The sequence below is a fragment of the Natator depressus genome, chromosome 7 (assembly GCF_965152275.1).
Source record: "Natator depressus isolate rNatDep1 chromosome 7, rNatDep2.hap1, whole genome shotgun sequence".
Classification (NCBI taxonomy): Eukaryota; Metazoa; Chordata; order Testudines; family Cheloniidae; genus Natator; species Natator depressus.
Genome location: NC_134240.1, coordinates 103124029 through 103146638, shown reverse-complemented (window position 1 = coordinate 103146638; position 22610 = coordinate 103124029). Strand labels below are relative to the sequence as shown.

The following is a 22610-nucleotide window of genomic DNA, read 5'->3' as shown; positions in this document are numbered from 1 at the left end:
ACAGAAGCTCCTCCTCCTTCCACAGGGACATCAGCTGTGCTATAGGCAGCTGCCCGTTGCTTTCCCCCACAATCCGCATTGATCTTTGGCGGATCTGTCAGTTAAGGGGGTGGAGGTCTCTGCTTCTTCTGGGGTGGGGAGGGAGAGAGAGGAGTATTTGTACTTGTGCATCTTTTCTGAAACTCCCAAAGCATTTTCCAGGCAACAGCACCTTGTTCTAATTTCTTTCTAGACTGTGAATAATTCTCCTGAATGCCACTATATATAAACACGTCTGAGACTAGCATTGACTATTTGGCACTTTGAGAGCCTATTCAGATTGCTCTCTATTATCACCCCCAGGTCATTTTTGCACTCATTGCTTTCCAGGCAGTTGCCCCTAATTTGCATCTGTGCCATTTATTTCTTCTCCTTAGGTACACTCAGCCCACTGTTCCACTCTCCCCAATTCACTTGGCAATGTAATTTGGTCTTTCTGTGTGTTTGTTGCCTCTCTGATTTTTCTGTGCTGCCAGCTCATTTGATGGTGTTTGAATTCGCATTTTTCTCTAGATTCTTAACAAAACTGTTAAGTTACACAGTTCTGACCCTTGCCACCCCCCACTTAATACTGCTCCCCACTTGCTCATCTTACTATTACCGGTGACCATCTGTTCACTGTTAGTCAGGCAACTTCTAATCCAAGCTATTCATCTAGTTGGTGTTTATCCAGTTTTTTAATGTGTTTATTCTATGGCAATAGATTGAGATTCACATATACGAAAACCACGGCATTCCTGTTATTTACTAAGGGCCAGATGCTCAGCTGGTGTAAATGGATGTAGTTCAGCTGAAGTGTCTGGAGCTACACCATTTTACACCAACTGAGGATCTGGCCCTAAATTTGAAACACATATTATACAGCTACAGTGCAGCTATCAGCAGGAAGATAGTTTGTCATTAAGATTTTACATATCTTACCAGCTCAGTCCCGCATGTCACAGAGTCAGCACCTTTGTTTTCCAGCGTTTTGGTTAAGATCATCACCATGGTAATGAAATCATGCACTGGGATCCATTACAGTACAGGCAAAGGTCAGCATCAGCCATGTTCTAGCAACGCTTCTTTTTTAATGCATTTTCCCAAGTGAAAAGTTCAACAGAACCAACTCCCATCTGCTTCACTCACAGGATGGGTTGACCGTAGTTTCCAACTCTTGTTAACTCCCTGCATACACAAAAGAAAGACACAAACATTTTTCAAGCATTTTCACAAACCAGAGAGTTAAGTGCAAGGCTGTGAGGGAAGGATGGGAAAAGATGTGATAAATTTTGGGTGCTGTAGTCAGTGAAACAATGGGCTACACATCAGCCTGTGAATTGTGTAAAATTACTGCAATAATCTTGTCTTGGCTACTGGCTACTTAAGGGGAATATTTACTTCAAATTCATGTTACTTTTAAAAAAATGTCTTCAAGATACACTGCATCTCATTACCTTACTCTGTGTTTAACCACATTAGAGGATAGGAAATTTCATGAAATGTAAGATGCAAATAAAATGACATGGAGTAATGTAAGTATTAAAATGCATAAATATGTTAACAGTGCTTAAAATCCTTTTGGCTGTGATATCTATACTAAACTAGAGACACGGATATTACACAACTGATGACATGCACTGATAGGTAAAAGTCACATCATTATCCACAAAACAGTCATTTTAGGATGCTTTCAAAAATTAAATATAGTGCTCTTCCACCACAAAGTCTGGTGTGTTCTACCTTCCTGTAGTTTTAGTATTTGTTCTAAAGATGAATAAGAGCTTTGAGCTCCTCAGATGAAAGGCACCATAGAAACGCGAAGTATTATTAGTCAGTAGTTCCAGGGATGTTGTAGCTACTTGAGCTCTACTCTGAACAGAGCTGGCACGAGGCATAAGCAGATTAAGAAATTGCTTAGGGCCCAGAGCAACTCAAGGGGACCCCCTATCGGAATGTGTTGAAGGGAGGGGGACTATTCCTGCTTAGGACCCCCAATGGGTTAGCACCACCTCTGACTCTGACTTAATTCTATCAGGGCCAAATCCTGAAATCTTCACTCAGTTTCTAATCAATTCTTGTGCCAGCAAAACACCCAGTAAATCCATAAGCCAAATTCTGAAATTTTTACTTATGGTCAGACAACTTCCCTATGGAGAAATACATGCATTGGGCCAGGGAACGCCATGTGGTTCCCTTTCTGGACTTTTCTCTGAATTCCTCTATTAAAAAGTGGTCACTAGGCTCTGTCCCCTATAAAATAGAAATTAAGGTTCTGAAACAGGGATCCACCAAGGTCCCAGGACCAATCTCACAAAGGCCCTGTGCCTCCAGATCAGTTCTGGACATCCTGGGGCTCTGCTAGAAACTCCCAAGCTAGGGGTTTCCCAGCAGGGAGTGGCACTTTTCTGATTGCATTAACTTTCCTCTGATGATCTCCACTGCTTCCCACCCCCTCATGGATTCCTGGATCCACAAAAAACCCTTGTGAAGAAGGCAATGGAGTGGTGGACTTAGCTGATTCCCCCTTTCATGTGGGGAGAGGAAGAGTTCTCCATCCACAAATCCCAAGGGCCACAATTCTCCACTCAGTCTTAGTTTACTTTTTACTTTAGTCTTTACTTGGGAATTTCACCTGACTAAAAGGTGAAATAAGGGCTTCAGAATTAAGCCCCAGTGTGTCTTAAAAAGAAAGAAATCAAGTAAGACTTCCATGGTACTGAGCAGACTACCAAATATTCAGTAATAGTAGCCCAATCATTTCTCAGCTTCTGGCAGTCTCTGTGGCAAATTTACTGCTATTCAAAACCAGACAGATTGCAATTCAGATCTGATTATAGAAATCAGTGTTTTTCCTAAATAATTCCCCTAATCCTCTTTCACCATTTTGCTGTATTATGGTTAAAGCAACTGAAAAAATAATTCATATAAATGATTTGAAAAACACAAAATCCTTATCTCCTAATATGCAATTAAAAAGAAATTGCTATATGAAAGAATAACATTTAAGAATATGTTGCTAAGCATTAAAACTCATTATGGACTGATATTGATTGGCTTTGCAGATTGTAAATCATATTTTCTTGTTTATTTGGATTAGAGTTTGTGGTGGATATTATTGAGATTGTTCAGTTAAAGACCAGCTGGCTAGTAAAAAAAAAAAAATTACCTACTATTGTCTTGTGAGAGCAAGGTTCACTCAGAGTGCAAAACTGGGGGAAGGGGAGAGGGAAGAATCGATACTTTTTTTTCTTATGATTTACGGTTCAAAAGGGCCAATGGTAGAGACTCAAGATTCTCACGTTAGATTGGTCAACTTAATGCACTGGTAGCTTCCACATAAATCTGTGACCAACCCAATGACCAGGTGGAAACTGTCAAAGCTAAAAGCAAAGAATTTCAGGCAATCATAATTACACATAATTATCCAAAATCAAACCACATATTTGTAATACAGATAGCCTGGGTTTGTGCAAGTAGTGTGCAATGTAAAAAAGGCAGAGTGGGGAGAGGCCCAGAAATCAATCACATCAGACTCCCGTTTGAAGAATTACGTTAGCGTGAAGTAGGACCCCTTTATTTCGCGCCCGCAGTGTCCAGATGGGGGAGTTATAGTGAAGCACTTCGGTATGCGCTGCTATTCACACCCCCATAGTCCAAACTGCAGAGCACTGTAATAATAGGGCAATAGCCGCAGTCTGCCCAGTTGTTACTCTGCGGCACGCTGTTCAGAACTTCACGTCAATAGCAGAGATAGAACTCAAGTACTCCTATAAATGCACAGCCTCCTAAAGCTTGAGCTAAAGAAGAATCTGCTTAACCTATACACAGTATAGGGGCTGTGACCCACAGCTGTGCACTTCTGAATCTCTCCTGTAGCAGGCAAGCCACAGAAGCACTAACTAGCACATCCCAGTGATTTACATCTCTATATTACAGCATTTTAGTATTATTTATCATATATGTATTTATATTCTGGCAGCACTTAGAGGTCCCATTCAGGGATGGGCACCCCATTGTGCTAGGCTCTGTGTAGACTGTGCCTGCCTTAAAAGAGCTAACAATCTAAACCTATGACATGGGAGCAATAGATGAAGATAAACAAACAGATGTGTGGGAAGGAGGACAAAGTGACATTGAAACAATCATATCTGGTATATAATGGCCTCCCTTCTGCTTAGCCACTGTCAAGTGTTTTGTAGGCAGGATCCCAAAGCACTTTGCCAACCAAATCCATATAGCACTACTAGAAATGCAGCCTGGCAAACAACCAGCACACAGCCTGCCATGTCACAGTGGTGGGAAGGAAATTTGGGGGCCAGAACATAGAGGAAACTCTTACTGCTTACAAGTATTTTTGTTATGAAGACTAGTACATAGGCAAGGGGTGCCTAGACAAACTCTCACTGGTGTCTTGACCACTTATGTGGTATTTTATGTGATTTGCTGACTTTAATAGCTGTAAAAAAATGACAGGTTTCAGAGTAACAGCCGTGTTAGTCTGTATTCGCAAAAAGAAAAGGAGTACTTGTGGCACCTTAGAGACTAACCAATTTATTTGAGCATGAGCTTTGAGCTGTAGCTCACGAAAGCTCATGCTCAAGTAAATTGGTTAGTCTCTAAGGTGCCACAAGTACTCCTTTTCTTTTTGTAAAAAAATGCAAACCTTTCCTGGTCCTGTGAGAGAGAGGCCACTTTCTTAAAGAAAGCTGCTTTCCAATAGTCACTTAAACTTTGTGCAAATACAAGAGAAATACAAAATGCCAATCTCAAAGCTATTCTTTTCACAGGCTTACAACATTTCTGGAGTATGTAGGGTTTCTGTAATGCCACACTTGCAGCTATTTTCAGCCTATAGGAGGGGGTGGGAATCAGGTTTAAAATTAGCATTTCTACCTGTAATATCCCAGCATCTCCTTTGCTTGTGGAAAGAGAGGAAACTTAGGAGACCCTACCCGGAACAGCTGTGGCTCTGCTGATTCATCTCCTCTTCCAGGTGATCCCCATGGAAGTCCCCACTACTATTTTATAGGGTCAAGTCTCCTAGATGTATTGTGGTTGAGCATGGAGCAGAGAATCATCTGTCCCATAAATGTCCGAACAAAGATCCATCGGCTAAAGAGATAATGCTGCCTTTGTTGCTAGGTGCTTTCTGTGCTGAGCCAGTAACCTTACAGAGACCAGTGCTTCCACATCAGCCCAACAAATGAAGGGCACTGAGCTCACTGTAGCTTGTGCTTTGCATCATCCTATCAATCCAGAGCCAGAGGCCTCACAAAACGCTAGGCCATCGCATATACCCCAAAAGCTTAAGGTTCTTGATCCAAAGACCTCATAAAGGCCTATTCCTTGACATCAGACCAGCAATCTAGAGGTAATCTCAGTAACCTCTAGTTACTGGTCAGTAACTTCAGAGAGTCCTCTGCCTTGACCTCTACATGTAACCAGCAGTGGGAGCTGAGCAATAACCTCACAAAGGCTCGTCAAGCTGGAAGTACTCATCCAGTGACATCAGCATGGCTTGTCCCTTGACATCGGAGCAGCAAGCTGCAAGTGCAGATCCAGTAACCACACAGAGGCCTTTACTTCAACACAGGCCTCTAAAGGGAAAGGGGCTGAGCCAGTAACTTGACAAAGATGCACACCTTGGCTTCAGACCAGCAAGCGAGAGGTATGAGAGAGCGCTTCCAGAAGCCTGTCTCTTAATATCATCCCAACATACTAAAGCTACTGAACTAGTGACCTCAATGAGGCCTTAGCTTTGACATCAATCCAGAAAACTTGAGCACTTGGACAGTAAGCTCCCAGAGGCCTGTGCCTTGGCATCTGCACTACAAGGTAGACTACTGAGCCAATGACCTGCCCTGACATTTGACCAATAAGCTAAAGTCATTCCCCTCAGAGATTCCTCCACCTTGACATAAGCCTAGCCAGCTAAAGGAGATGAGTCAATGATACCACAAAGGCCTATGCACTGACATCAGACCAGCAAACAAGCACTGTTGAGTCAGTGACATCAGAGGCCTGCCCTTGAGAAAAGGCCAGCAAGTTGAAGTGGCTGAGTTAGTGACTTCACAGAGGCCTGAGCCCTGACATTAGGGATGCTGAACAAGGTACGTTGGCGTCAAACCAGCAAGCGAGTTGCTCAACAGACATTAAAGTAAGAGGGAGCTTGTGAGAGCCACAGCTCCCCGTCCTCCACTAACACAAGAAGGAGAGTTCTTTTTCCTCTCTTCTTTTGGGATTGGGGGTAAGGGAAGAGGTGCAGAGCTCCACCAGAGTTCCTCCTCTTCCTGCCTCTTCAGTGGCTGGTGAAATGAAGACTCGTTGGGTGGGAGAATCTGAAGTGGGAGCAGCAGGAGCTGGGGCCTGGCTAGGAGTTTATAGGGCTCCAAGCCTTCCCGTCAGTAGGTCGAGCAGCACCTAATTGGAGAAGAGCTGTCCAAGCTGGGATTCCCCTATCTGCCTCCCTTCTTCTGCAGGAAGATCTGTGTCCCTTCTGGTTCCCCCTCCCCTCAAGGGGGCAGAGAGGGAAAGAGGGAGAGAGAGCGGATACCAGCTGTCCATCCCCTCCAGGATGGCTCAGGGCCTGCTCGGGGACATAGATGATACCTTTCAGGTATACTTACTCTCTTGTTCTTGTTCTTTCCTGTGCCACATCCCATCCCACAAGATGGTGCAACAGTACTTAACCACGTGACATTAACACCAGTGCTGACTTACAGCCACCAGAATTGCTGAGCTCCCTCTCCAAATTTGATCTGCTTTAACCACGATCTGTGGCTGCTAGTGCTACTCAGCCAATGCCACAGCTCCAGCAGAATTTTGCAAAGTGGCCAGCCCTCCATGTGGATGTCTTCTCTCTCTGCTAGACTGCAGCTTCCCTACCTCTCTCTCACCACCACGATCCACTGGGTTGGGAGGCCAAAGACCCTACCCATTCTGTAGCTCCATAAATCCCTCCCACTTCAGGAGACAGTCCCTGGGAAACTTCAAGATCCAGTTCACAGTAATGATTTAACTCTTTCACTGCTAATCTCTGTGCTGCCATTACCATTCTGTAGGCATAGAGAAGAGAGAATGGTTAAACCACAGGGCTTGGAATGGTGATATTTGCATTTTGGTTTTGTTCTGCCACAAACTTCCTGGGTCATCAGCGGTAAGTCATTTGATCTCTCCGTGTATCTGTTTCCCCCAACTATAAAATGGGGGTAACTATATTTCCCCTCTTTCCAGAGGTGTCATGTGGTTGAATTCAGTGTGTTTCTAAAGTGCTTTGAGATCATCAGATGGAAAGTGTTATAAAAATGCAAAGTATCATTATTATTGATTATAAGTAAGTGGAAAGTTAGGATGTACAGTGCCTGGAGCACTCAGCAACATTCAAACAGTTAAGCAAAGTTCCTTATTAATAGGGCATGATTTCTCTACTAATAATTATCTTTCCCTAAGGTAATGATTAATGCTTCTGCAACAAGGTCCTATACACACCTAAGACTGCACTACCCAGGAGGCAGCAACAATGACAAGTTCAGGCAAAAGGACTCTTCCTTGGTTGGACATACTATGGTGTACTCTGTTCTGCGTGCCCCCAAGGCATCTTGGTCTGGCCATAAGTGAGGATTTCAGAATGTGGCAACAGTATAGTAGTAATAAGCTCCCTATGTGCAAAAAAGAGAAACATAGGGTCTTCTAAACTGGGTTTTAAGATCATCTGAAGTTCTCCTTCTGTTCAGGTCTCCCTCAGTTTGTCCACTCATGGGTGGTCTATTTTCAACTCGGACTTCTTTGTTTTAACTACCACTTGATGATAGATTTTTCAAAACCCTTGCCACCAAGAGAAAAGTCAAACTTTCCACTGAAATGTAATCTTTGGCTTTCCATCCTGCCTCATAACACTCCTGAGGCAAGGTGTGACCTGAGCACAGCCATGCCCTGTCATGCCCTATTCATGAAAACCAATGATACAAGAAACAGAATGTCCCTCAGGCTTTCTACCTTCTTTTTATTAACTTTTCTCTTTTTGAAGAAAGCCAGTGTATATATTTGTGTACAGTTTTCTTGTCTATTGTAGGTGTAGGCTTCAGTTTTCAATTGGGCCGATGTTTCTAAAGAGACACTTATTTAGATAAAAACCAAATATTTTAAAACAATACATTTTCCTCAGCTGACATGAGATGAGGAGATAATATTCATACCTGGATCAAGATTAGGCTTAAGCTGAGTTTAAGGCAGAACCTGAGCTAGAGTTAGATAGTGCTGACATCTTGTGAACTGTTCTGGTGAGATTTCATCACCAAACTGACTGAAATCTCACTAGACCAGTTAATCTCATTAGTTTTCCACCATCTTGGACTGAATCTGAAATAGATCTGGAAAAAAGGCCTCCTGCACTTTTGAGTCCAGCCATATACCAGAACCTCAGTGGTGGGTTCAGATCCAGAGATTCAAAGAGGAAAACCCCATTGCACCCAACTTTGAAATTCAAATGGAATCAGATGCAAGGAGCTAAATTCAGCCCTGAGGTAAGCAGGCACAACTCCACTGATTTCAGTGAAGTTCCATCCACTTACAGCACAGCTCAATTTTCCACAGCATTCCAACTTTGGCCTATTTCTATTTGCTGATAACACCTAAGTCTGTAATACTCATTTTGGGCCCTACAATCAGTTCTTGCAGGGTTCACACATTTAATCAGAACTTTCTTACTCTGCCTGTTCCCAGGTAAGCCTGTCATAAGAATGCCTATCATAAGTGCACTGTCCCCACCACTTAACACACAGGAAGTAGCATGATAGTGCTGAGCAAATGAACCAAGAGGTTACAAGGTACAAGCAGCTCAGAAGCAGACAGAGAAAAGACATATACAGGAGACAGACACCTCCTCTTACCTCTCAGCAGCCAGGAGGAAGAAAGACTAGGCAGCACAGACTGGAGACACAAAGAGCCACTATAATCAGATTTCAGAGTAGCAGCCGTGTTAGTCTGTATTCGCAAAAAGAAAAGGAGTACTTGTGGCACCTTAGAAACTAACAAATTTATTTGAGCATAAGCTTTTGTGAGCTTGGGTCTGTGTTCACCTGTACCAACTGGTGAGGATATTGTTATCAAGCCTTCCCCAGGAAAGGGGTGTAGGGCTTGGGGGGATATTTTGGGGGAAGATGTCTCCAAGTGGTCTCTTTCCCTGTTCTTTGTTTAAATCACTTGGTGGTGGCAGCATACTGTTCAAGGACAAGGCAAAGTTTGTACCTTGGGGAAGTTTTTAACCTAAGCTGGTAAGAATAAGCTTAGGGGGTCTTTCATGCAGATCCCCACATCGGTACCCTAGAGTCTCCAAGGTGCTACAAGTACTCCTTTGCTATAATCAGAGTGCATCAAAGTGTGGTAGCCGAGTGGTCAAGGTGCTTGACTACAGTCCTGGAGGTTGTGGATTTTAGTCTCACTCAATCTCACACTGACAGTCTGCTTCCAGTTCACCCAGCTGCAAAAGGGACCTGATCCATAGGCTAGGGAAGTCAAAGGTGGCTGGAAGTGATGCTCACCACATCACTCCCATCTGTACCTGTGGCTATGGAAACTGACATGCCTAATTCCCATGTCAGCCTGATGAGCCATCTGTGGCTCAGGGAAGACTTTAATGACATAATATTACACTACGGACAGCACAATGCAATGTCACCCTAAGATTCCTTTCCAGTGGACCTTCAAGGTTGAGTAGATTACTAAAATGGAAAGACATTTCAAAATATAATTTGCATTTTTGCTGCATATTTACTTTTCATGCTTTACCCAGCTCAGACAGTGAAACATCATGTTCTGGTTCTCCTGCACCAGCACAGTGCTATTATGTCCGGGTTTCTCCAGGCTGCATGGGAAAGTTTAGATCTCAGAACTGCTATAACCACTGAAATTTACAAAATAATTAAGCCAACACTTCAGTTCACATTGAGTCTGTGTAAACTAGTGGTGCAGGTATACTAGCTAGGAAAGGTAAAATAAAAGCCCAAACTATAGTCCAGTTCAAGTCCCTTTCTTCAGGGCTGGCTTTATTAACACAAAGATTCAAAGATAAGAACAAAGTCTCAGAAAATGCGGTAACAACCCCCAAGGTCTTCCCAGCTTTTAGCAAGCTGGGAGAAAAGAGTCACACCTTTCCCCGTAGATAACTGCTACTGCAACAGCTTGTTTGCTTTTATATCCCCATCTTGATCACCCATGTGAAAGGCTCTTCTTGGACTTAAGGAGTATTTTTATGCCTTATCACAGTCTTATAAAACCCTTGCTTTCTACAAAACCAAAATTTTAGGCCTATACTGCTGGACAGTGTCCCCTTAAAACAGAAGCAGAAAAATCTCATTTTGTGGGACAATGGGAGAGAGTGAGTTTCATAGGGCTCCAGTGCTACATGTCATAAGGGAGGGTGTATCACTTCTCTTTAGTCTTCTTTGTGCTTGCTGTATTTCTGTGAGTATATTGCAGTTCAGTGGCAATAGCTAAGGGCTTTCTTTTTTATAAAACTCGATGCAAATTTCATGTTTACACCCGTGATCAGTCCTTCTGGAGGCAAAGTGAATTACTTTTCTGCTCATGTTTGTTCTTTATACTCCACGGCTTCTGCCAAAGGTTATTTATACATCCTGATTTCTTAGGACTCACTTCTGCAATAGGAATGCTATGGGCAGAGTGCTACATTACTGAGAACTAATGCATAGGCAAACTCAATATGATAATGTGTCCAAATCTTCCCCTTACCTTCTTCACATTTACTTTTTGGTATAAATTATGTCCCTCCCCAACTACCACCCAGCTGAATACTACTGAAAACCACTGGTCCTATAACCATACCTAGAAATATATTGCGGACATGGTTATATCTATCTTTAGTATTATCTCTAGCAACAGTACTACGTTCATGGAAATTGGAAACATCAAGCAAATAATTTCCCCCATATTTACCACTTCTAAATTCAGACTGAGTGGAAGCACATGTAGTAGCCCTGACAGTTTTATAGGAGGAATCAGGGTTATCTTAAAGCTGCTCTCTGGGACAATATCACAGCAACCAAGTGTTTGTTCTTCGAGCAAACAGCATTATGAGAAGAAGAAAGCAACATTGCTAAGTGTCACGTAAGGCCACTAGGTCTTGTGATCAAACGCCAAAACAAATGTTCATGCTGTTTGAAGATAGAGGTAACCCGTGTTGAAACTTAGAAGTGAAGCCAACACCCTACATAATTTGTATTATTTTATCAATTAACATCAATGGCCAGAAGAGTTTCTTAAGGCTAGTCTACAATTTTTTGCTGTTGATACTGTAAATTAATGGTACATTTCTCTTGTTACTGTCAAATTAATTAATGAACAAATAAATTGTTGTGTATGTCATCACACAGCAGAACCTCCTTCATGATTCAGAAATGTATTTCCTCTCCCTACAGTTTACTGGCCCTTCTTCATGGATCATGTCTTCGCTTGATTACAACTAGCTCTTTTCATCCACACTGCTCAGAGCGGTCTACAAAGTTGGGTAGCTATTACTGTCCCCACTTTACGGATGAAGAAACTGAAGCACGAAGTGGTTCTGGTAACTAGGGAAGCCTGGCTTTACTGGCTGAAGGATAAAAAAAGCATGAAAACATTTAAAACCCCTTCTAAAACATTTCTAAAATAGTATGTAACATATGTGGTATACATAGAATACAAGGTGGTGTGGCACAGAAGTTTTATCTGCACTCGCTTGTAATGACCTGTAAAACTTTGCCACCTGTGAGTAAAGCAGCTATCCCAAACTCATGTCAGTACAAAGATTCTGAACATGATATCAGACCGCACCATCACTGTTCTCTAGGGGAGAGATTTCTCCATGATGCAGAGGGCCAGTCAAAGGACCTCTGCACCACATAAGCCCCAAACCGGGGTGCACCAGGCATCCACTGGTGGAACATCCTCTGCATGCAGCAAAAAGGTCTCTGAGCCAGTCCCACATAGTCTTGTGTGCAGGGCCACAATAATAATAACAAAACCGTTCTCTTTTATATAACATTTGTCATCAGTAAATCTCAAAGGACTTTATACAATGAGGGTCTGGTCCACAAATCTACCTGTACACAGATCCAGTGGCATCACTATCCTGTGCAACTGTGCAGAGAGGCCATGGCCATTATTCCATCCTATAAACTGGAATGGCAGCTGCTCTGAACTCTGGCCTTGGGTTGGGGGGGGGTACATTCCAGCTCCCCAGCATCTGTGAACTCACCCACATAGATACGTGGGCTTAACGAAGGTGAAATGGATTTCACCCTGTATGGGAGGCAGGTAGAGAATCAGACTGATACTATAGGCAGATACTTAGATACTTTTAGATTAGATTCCATACTGATAGGAATGAATGAAAACTATGGAACAATTTTGCAACTGATATTTTGACAAAACAATACTGACAATACTTTATTCCCTCCTCTCTGCCCTTTTAGTCCTCAGAGTCCAGTTTAGCGCCCTAAGATCCCACATTTGCTCTGTCTTCTCAATCTCATAGTCCCATGTCTTGGCCACCATCATCCTTTCAGCCAACAAGGTCGGGGGAAGCTCCTTTCTTAGCCCCTAAGTGACATGAAGCACTCTTTTGTGTATTTGCAATAATCGAGTTGCTCAGACAAAGATTCATTCGTGGGATTAAAAGGTAATGCCCAGTAAATGAAAGAATACCACACATTATGCTTGTAATGATTACAGTCTTAGTGCTGCTGTTCTCATTCAGGCAAATATTACTGTGGCCTCCATGGAAGTTTTGGGTATGCACAGAATACAGCTCCAAATTCAGCAATGAAACACTAGGCAAAACCCTACAATTTATTCAAAGTTGCATCTCCTTCATCAACCACAATGAAAAGTATGGAAAAGAGACTCAACCATAGAGATGTATTAAGCTGTAACATATTTCAGCTACTATGCCATGACTGAAGGGAGCATGACCAATACTTAATATGACGTACACATATACCACCCTGTCCTCCGTACTCTCTACCCTGAAGAATGTGGGCAAGTATGTGTGCTTTACCAGCAAACACAGATTTCAAACTCTCTTGTAACAGTGACCCTCTGTACAGAACAAATTCAAAAATTACTCAGCTGCAAATAATTTATCTCTCAGTAGAAAGTCTAATATAAAATCCATTTATAAGAAGAGGATACAGAAAATCAGAAATTGATCCTTATTTTACATTTATATATCTCAAAAACAGTAAAATTTGATAGATCTTGGAATACAGATTGCATTTCCGCATTGATTTTTTTAATAATTTGGTTGCTAAAAAACATCAGTGAAAAAGCTGTGTTTAGCATAGCTGAAGTGATTGAACTAAGATTCAATTTTTGAATGAAATACTCTCATGGTAATGTTCCTTTGATTACTGCAAGAGTAAAATCAATTCAGGCATCTGTTTTGCTTTGCAAAACATATAACAGTGTCTGTTAAAAGAAAAGGAAAGAATAAATGAACCAGTCATTTTCATTTCTGAATCAAATCTCTTTGCTCATCCTAAGAATTGCCATTCACTTCTGAATCTGTAACAAGCTTTGTGAAATTTCAAAACTTTGTGAAATGTGATGGAATAAAAATACTTAGGTCCAGAATTTGCTCTTTATGTAACTCTTGAGTTAACTCTACAGAAATCAATAGAAATACTCCAAAGCTACACTAGTGTAACTGAGAACCAATTTGGCCATTTGTGAAAAGCTTCCACATCACCATACTGCAAAATGTGACAAAATAGCTCTTTATATCCAAGTCCAACTCAAATATCTGCTTCAATAAGAAAGGGTAGGTGAGGCCAAGTCTCCAAGCTAAGTTCATCTTTTGGCAGCTACTATTTAGAAGACTGCTGAAAAGGCAACATTTTCCTTGTACCAGGGCAAGAGAGGTCAGTAAATGCAATCCAGCCGTTGCAAATAACACCACGAGTAAAGTTACAGAAAAATGAATGTGAGACATAGAAGGGAACAAGTAATTTTTACACCAGTGGCTCTCAAAGAGGAAAAGCAGTGGGGCTTCACTGTGGAAAATGCAAACCTCACTTCCACATAGCAGAAAATCACAAACTTGAAGATCATGTATGTGAACAATTACTCAGTTTGCAAATCTTATTTGACAAGTTTTAGACAATGTACAAGTTTCATTGTCCAAACCAAGTCCCCTTAGGCCAGATTCTACACCCATATTCTGACTGGCAATGGAGCCGCATATACACACAAAAATCCCCTCCCCTTTACACAGATTATAATCTCTACATGCAGCAAAACCACCGCTGAATATGGGACTCTAGGTTCAAAAGCATGCAGGCCAAACACCCTGCCCCAAAATGTCCATCCCCAACTTCTTACCTGGAATTTTGAAGGATTAGCTTTCCTTAGCATAGGAGGGTTTTCTGAAGAGTGCTTTATGTACGCAGTGCTCTGCTAGAATTTGGCCAGTATACTGAAGATTTCAGTCTCTCTTTGCTTCTATGACCAGATTCTGATACCCTTACCCGTGCTCACTAGTCCATTACTCAGTAAGTGGTTCTGCTGAAGTCAGCGGGACCTCTTTTGGCGTGAAGTGTTTTTACATCACACATAAGGGTGTCAGAATCAGGCACATACTCTTCAAAGTATAGCAGGTATGTCATCAGAGGACGGCATAAGCACAGACAGAGCTCTGCAACAGAAAAAAAATTCCCAGTTCCAAGTCATCCTGTAGATTTAAAACAAAAATTAGAAATCAACCAGCATTCTCACAGGAATCCAAATTGCTCCAGAAAATTTGTATGGGACAGTAGTTATGTGCTGAAAGGTATAATTAAAGCTATAAATATTGTGTAATACTTCTGCCCAGTCAGGGGAGACTGTCCATGTGACAACAGCCATACTTCCCTAGAAGGTTTCAAACAAAACTGGAGGGCTGACTAAATATTAATAGAAAGAGATTCTGATAAGAATGGAGATATTAAAGGCTACAGTTCAAATAGATCCTCATTCTGTGCAATTTAGATATCTCAGAATCGGCATCTGAAATGATAAGAGGTCCATATTCACTTTGATGTTTACTTCATTTTTTTTTCTATTTTGGAAAACCCTGTATGATTAAAGTTTATTCTAATAATTATTTGACATGTGGTCTCATTTCCTCACTCTTTCAGGAAATAATTTAACTTCTGTAGTGGACATGATAGGGGCTCAGTTCTGTGTATTTTGCCCCCTTTCTAGAGTAATTTAGGTCTGTTTCTGACACTCTGCAAAATAATTAATGAAGAATGTTTTCATTTAGGAGGAGAAAATCTACACAGCACAATAAAACATCCCTACCACCATTTTGGGGCCGAGAAGAGTATTTTACGTCACACAAGCCCAAGTTTTATCAGTCTTAGGCCATGTCTACGCTACTGGTTAAACCAGCACTGCTCTGATCGATGCAGCGGTGTCAATTTAGCAGGTCTGGTGAAGACACTCTAAGTCGATGGGAGGGCACTCTCCCATTAACACAGCACGGTGTAGACACCTCTGTAAGGCAACCTACGTTACATCGACTTCAGTTACATAACTTATGTAACTGAACCAGCATAATTTAGATCAACTTACAGAGTTAGTGTAGACCAGCCCTTAGATTCTCCATCTGTAAAATGGCTATAATACTTATCTACCTCACAAGGCATATTGCAAGGCTTGATTAATATTTGTAAAGTTCATTGAGACTGACTCAAATTCATAGTAGTCAATGAGAGTCTTTCCACTAACTTCCAAGGGCTTTGGATCTGGCCTCTGGAGAGCCGTGGATAAAAGATGAAAGGTAACGGGCAAGGATAAAGGATTGTTATAAATCTTTTCCCAACCCCAGTTCCAACTGTCTCCTAAACACTTTTCTAATTCATTTTACCTCATAACTTATTGTGTGTTTGGTCATTTATCTGAATCTGTTTAGATGGAAAAGCACAATGTTAAGGAAAAAGTAAAGTTTATAAAAAATATAGTAACCTATTACACCCAAATCTAGGATTTAGTTGTAAAATTTATAGTAGGGCAACCACAATCCTCCTGCCATTTCATTACAGTTCAGCATGTAGCTCTTTGCCAAGAAACAAGACACTACTTCTTTCTATGATAAGAGGCGACGCTCCTTTCCACAGCATTCCTCTTCAACTTAACCATGCAGAACAGTGATTCAGCCTCACCACAATAAAGGGAACTGATATAACTCAGGTAGCTGTCAAGTGTTGCGAAAGATTTCAATAAATAAAAAAGAACCACTTTAATTGCGTGGAGAGGAACAATTCTATCATGAGACTATAATTTTGTCTTGACTTAATGGTTCAGCCATAAAAAAAAAAAAAAAAAGCAGGACTATGAAGTCTCCCAGTTTTCCTGCCAGTGGTAGTGACACCATAACGTTTTGCCTGGCTAACAAGATAAAGATACACTTTCACAATTAATAAGTAAAAGACTTGCCTTGATTTAACACTTAAACTACACATATAACAAAGGGCAAAGTAATAAATGCTGGTGTTTAAGAAGACAGAAGCTCTGCAGCTTTGCTTGGCTCTCTAACCCACATGATCTCTTCATTTATGTTTAACATCTTAATGCAGGAGAGAGGTTCTCTTCAAAGAAACCCGTATCACTCAAGTGGGGAGGATAATTGCCAGTACAGGATAGTTCTAGACTAAGCGGTTGTCCTCTACAGCTATGCTAATAATAATGACAGCTATAGGCAGAGCCAAAGATTTACTGTTACAAGCACACCTTCAAACGAGCTGCACTGTAAACAGAACGCATGGCAGCTTTCAGTCATTAGGGCTGACCAAGTGCAACCCCACTTGTGAGTTCCACGATTATCCCTAAATCACAAAAACAACAACGGTTACCCACAATCACATATAAATAACTAAAGCAAGTAGAGATGGGCCTGAACCAAGTCCTGGTCCCAAACACCCCTGCACTTGGAGCGAGCAGATATCAAAATGCAAACCTTCAAATGCAAAATGCCTTCAAATTTTGCAAACAGCCCTGATCTTTATAATGAGCCAAACACAAAACCTTAAATACAAATATCCCCAAAGGCTGGGAGAGTTTGAAATCTAAACACAGACCCAGATCTGAATATTTTGGTTGGAGCCCATCTCTAGGTACAAATTTAAACTGAAAGAATTAAGAGTAATTAAAGGAAAATTATACACCATCTGGTCAGTGAAAAACAACATCAGTTTATTGTCCCCTTGCTCTTAAGGAATAGGAGTGGCAGGGGAAAGACTCCCTTACAAACAAACAGCGGAAAGGGATAGAGAGAAATGACAGGAGAGGGTCAGAGGTGGTTTGTCCGAGTCATCTCAGTTGCTGTTCCTTCTCAGATTAAGGACGTAGTGCTGGCAGTGCTTTTGCATTTTCCTTCTTGGCAACTGAAAGGGGAAAAAAGAGCAAAATTAGTAACTGCAAGCAGCAAATACCAATTGATGGATAAGAACCCAGCAAACTAGAAGAGTGTTGGGCTGCTACTCAGAGATGGCAGCTATGCTTTCTAATTGACTAGACCATGAGGATCATGGACTCCTGCAAATATCTGATTTGCTATGTGATACTGACACAGAAACAGTGAAAGGAGACACGGGAAAACCCATTGGTGGCTTTGATCCCACCGTTCAGGCTGCACGAAACTTCTTGTGGAGGACCATGATAATGGCACAAAAAGAATCACTCATATCTTAAGCCACTGGGAGATCTCAACTTAAAGTGCAGTTATGGTCAGAAAAATGATTGTAAAAAGGCACCTTCTTACTGAATAGACCTGTATTCAGAGTCTGGTTTATTCACTTTGGTGACAAAAATAAGATTTTACCACTTTTTACTACCAGTAACACTTCAGAGCCAATACAGCTATGGGAGAGTGAGCAGATTCCGTTCCAAGGGCATCATCTACAGAACTGTTTCGGCTGCAGACTCTTAATTACTAAGGATGCTGCACAAGCCAGGAAGAATCCAGCTTGACTTTGACTTCCCATATTGAGCTGGCAAATAGAAAAACTTTTTTCCCATAAACAGAATAAATATAATATAGAGTCATTGAGAAACAATAAACTTGGAATCCTACCATGCCATTTTTACAGAACCACTTTTCAAAGCATAGGCACACTTCAAATATTACTTAAACCCATATCAATGCCTACCTTTGTGAAATGATGTCCATCTACTTACAGCCAGTCAATAATGCTCCAAAGGCAGAGAGTTCTTGGTGGACTCAGGACTTGCTTGCTCAGAGTTCTTGATGATTTATAGGAAGGAGTTTGTCTTGAGGAAAGCTTAAGCTGCAAAACTATACCTCAGAATGCAGGTGTTCCCTATAACAATGTCAAAGTGTCAGTGGTGATCACCAGAGAGGGACTGGATGGACTGAGTACTAGTGAAATTCACCTGCACCACCAGAGAATACAGTCTTTCACAGGACAGGTTAGGACAATGTTAGCAAGCCAGATTCTTCTGTTTTCTTAAGGCTGAACCTGGATAGGCAGAGCTCTCCTGGCATTGTTGACTTAGTGACAAGGCGACATTAAGATCATAGAGTCTGGTGTAAAGCCTAGAAAAATGATTAGTCAGGAAAGTTCTAAAGTTCAAATGGCTCAGATGAACTAAGTAGACTGAATGATCTGAGTTTCTCAAACCTAGTGACCTATGAAGTATGTCATCAAGGCACAACAAGCATGCAAACCCCATTATTTAGTATAGATTCCATTACAGATCCCATCAGTATGGTTACAATCCGTAGGGCTCGAGACAGTTCAAAAATCTTAACTGCCATTGTCATAATTTGTGTTATTGGGCAATCTTTGTTAATAAATAACCTGAACAGGCGAATGTTCTCAGTGACACTTTCCACTGCTGAGCTGTTAGCTTAGAGCTTTCCATTAGTCTACTGGTTGAAAAGCCTCAGAAAACACACAGATATAGAAAGAACCACCCCTTTCAAAAACCAGGGTTTTAAGCTACTCATCCACCCAAGGAAAATATTTGAAGAACAAGGCTGCCTAGAATGACTCTGTGCTGAGAGAAATTATCTAAATCTAAGGGTGGAAGGAAATGATGTAGCTATTCATTTGAAGCAAGCCAGATAAAGTGTCACGCAGTTGAGCTAATATGCCATAATAAAGTTTGATAAAAGGTCAAATGCATCAATTACAATAATATATACATCTTTGTTCTGATACCACACAGCTGGCATAGGACAGCTGGGTCTTATGTTTACGGTAGTAGTGGAGTGCTGGAGATGTTTTTGGTGTCTTCTTTTCAGGGAACCATAGAATGAAAACTAGCTATACCTCTTATTAGTACATTTCAATAATTTAAGAGGGACATTGGTGTGTTGATTATTTAGTGTTAACATCTCACTGGCCTCATCCAGGTACTGTAGCTGAAGTTAGATTCCTGATGAGATACGTGGGTGAAGCTCACACACGTTGGTATATTTGTTTTAGCCTGCTGGCTCAAAATAACCAGCACTGCAAAGTGTTATACAACGGAGGCTTTCTTTGCAACTTGAAAAGAATAGGGGCTTGCTTTTTTTAATGCTATTCTAGTTTCTTTAGAATATATAGATTCTCTGTGCCTATCGCTTTTGAGTACCTTACATTGACTGACTAAGGGCCCTTGCAGTGGACTGAAATAGGCCTAAGACAGAATTATAACAGTGGATGTTATTCCATTCACACATTCCTAAAGAACCCACTGATCCTAGGCAACTGAGCCAATACAGTGCCAACTGGTTAAGGAATACAGTAGACCCTCAGAGTTACGAACACCTTGGCAAAGGAGGTTGTTCGTAACTCTGAAATGTTCATAACTCTGAACAAAACATTACAGTTGTTCTTTCAAAAGTTTACAGCTGAACATTGACTTAATACAGCTTTGAAACTTTACTATGCAGAAGAAAAATGCTTCTTTTAAGAATCTTCATTTAAATGAAACAAGCACTGAAACAGGTTCCTTGCCTTGCCAAATCTTTTTTTTTAACTTTCCCTTTATTTTTTTAGAACATTCCTGGACTGTATTTGCTATTGTCTCTGCTGCTGCCTGATTGCTGCCTGATTGCGTCCTTCCGGTTCCAAGTGAGGTGTGTGGCTGACCAGTCAGTTCGTAACTCTGAGGTTCTACTGTAGTTATTACCAGTTAGGTTGCTCTGATTCCCCCTGCAGAGGTGGTAATGTCTGGACAGTTATTCCCTTCTGTATGGTAATGAGCAGTGTAAGTGGCTGGCTCCACTTGGATTTCATCTCACGCTTGCAAATGGCTGATGCCACTCAGGACTCTCCAGAATTCTGGAACGAGATTTTGGAACCTGTACCTTACATAAATCTCTTTAACGAATGAGAAGCCAAACTTCCGTGAGTTGTCTGAGTTAGTGTGAATTTGGCAGACTGAACAGCAAACTTGTGTAGCCCTGCAGCCTTTAAATTTCTTGTTTTCCTCAGGTTCATTAAACACACAACAATCTGTTACCAGACGATGGTTCCTATATGTGGAAGCTGCAAAGGAACCAATTTTGATAGTTCCAGTGGAAATATGGAAATACTGTACAGAGAGGGGGGAAGGGAACTCTCCTTCCTGTTCTTCACAATTCATCAGTGCAAAGAGACACACTAGTTGCATCCACTATGCTAAATTAAGGAAGCTTTGGAGGGAAGTGCTCAAGCAATTTCCTTTAGCTATTGCCAACTACACTACAATGCTCAGCTCTAAATTTGGAACATCAGAGTATCCATCAGAGCTGATGGAACTTTGTGAAGCTTCAACAGGGATGGGATGTAAGGGAGTGAGAGGATGAAAAGACAGATAGGAAATCTGTGTTACATATGACCCACCATCTCAGCTATGTGGACAGACTGGATGCAGATGCCTTCATAAGTCAAGAGCAAATGAGCATGACAACATTACTTATATCTTCAAAAGTTTCTCAGGTCTTTGGGTAATGAGGAAAATCTAAGGGTCACAAGTAATTCCACTAATTTCAGTCAGACCACTTGAGAAGTAAGGCACTACACAGTGAGAGTAAGACTGGCAGAATTTGACTTGTTGTTTTAATGAGACTCACAAAGTAAGACTACCCTATATGAATAAAAGTGGCAGAATCTGTCTATTCAGGAGTGGTTTAATTTTGTGATGAGTTATAGTAGCTGTTGCTTCAGCCTGTCCATGTTTTCTCACATAAAGTCTTCCTCTTTGAAGAAGTCAAAGCAACATCCTGCCATGACTGTCCTTTGAATCAAAGCCAAGTAGCACCTAAAGAAGCTGCTTTCTTGAAAACCATTCTAGTGAGATATATTTGGGGGTCTAGTATTTATGTTTATAGTTTCACTTGCATTTTAACACCTCAGGGAGCCATTTATGGGGGTGAAATAATACAAAATCTGGTATTCTCATAGGTTTCAGAGTAACAGCCGTGTTAGTCTGTATTCGCAAAAAGAAAAGGAGTACTTGTGGCACCTTAGAGACTAACCAATTTATTTGAGCATAAGCTTTCGTGAGCTACAGCTCACTTCATCGGATGCATACTGTGGAAAGTACAGAAGATCTTTTTATACACACAAACCATGAAAAAATGGGTGTTTACCACTCTCATAGTATCATTCTCATAGTATTTCAGTTCCTGGAGGGTAGAAACAGCAGGAGACTAGAACTCTTATAATTCTGGACCTATAAGGGGCTCCCTGAGGGCCACGTTGGGGAACCCTTATTCACACATACTCAAATGAATAGCTCCACTAAACTGCTGAGATTACTCATATGAGCAAGTGTGCCCCAACAAAGTAAAGCAATCTAATCTGCCTCTGAAGTGTTAGAAAGAGATACTGAAAAGCAAACACAAATGAAATATCTGCTTGTATTCAGGCTGAACCAAGCACCTTATTTTCAGCTTTCTTCAAATGCTGCCTCTGAGATACGGCTCAATTCCCTTCAGTGTTGAGTCATTTAGAATTGCATGCACATCCACAAAAGAGAAAATCTGCATTTTCCCATTGATACCCCCAACAGCAAGCTGACTTTGTAGTATTTGCTAGGGAATAATTATCTACTTATGGTATTCAAAAATAATTATTCTGAAGTCTATATTAACATCAAGTCAGAATGAAGTTAAGGCTCAGGCTGAAGTTTATTTTAGTCCATAATTTCTCAACCTTCTTTCATACTCCAGCCTTCTTTTGGTGGCTTCTATCCCTTCTCAATTCTGAGCAGTTTTGAGGAAAGAAGACTGTGGTAGCAAGGCTGTGGTGGCATGAAGAGAGGCAGCAGCTTCCACAAGTGCTTCTAGCCATCTCCACAGACAGAACATCTACTTCATTTCTTGCTTACCTCCATCCACACTCCCTCCTGCTCCATAAAAATCAGGAAGTGAAACGGACTCCTCAGTGCTCACATATGCAGCAGAGAAATAGGAAGAACAAAAGTGAGAAGTTTCAGTCCATTTTGAGCCATGATTTTTAACTAAGGGCTCCCAGGAGCCTCCTTCAGCATATCTCCGATCTCACCACAGTTCTCTTCCAAAGCAACATCCTGAGAAGAACTGACCCAATGCTGAATCC

General features: G+C 41.3%; 1 protein-coding gene across 3 annotated transcripts in view; it reads right to left on the bottom strand.

Moving 5' to 3' along the window:
- Positions 1-22610, bottom strand: part of FAM53B (family with sequence similarity 53 member B) — a 126884-nt gene that overhangs the window by 90516 nt on the left and 13758 nt on the right. For all 3 annotated transcript variants that reach the window (XM_074959188.1, XM_074959189.1, XM_074959190.1), the window contains exon 2: positions 961-1206. In XM_074959188.1, coding sequence (XP_074815289.1) covers positions 961-1029 — 69 coding nt within the window. In that variant the 5' untranslated portion in view covers positions 1030-1206. The remainder of the gene's footprint in view (positions 1-960; positions 1207-22610) is intronic.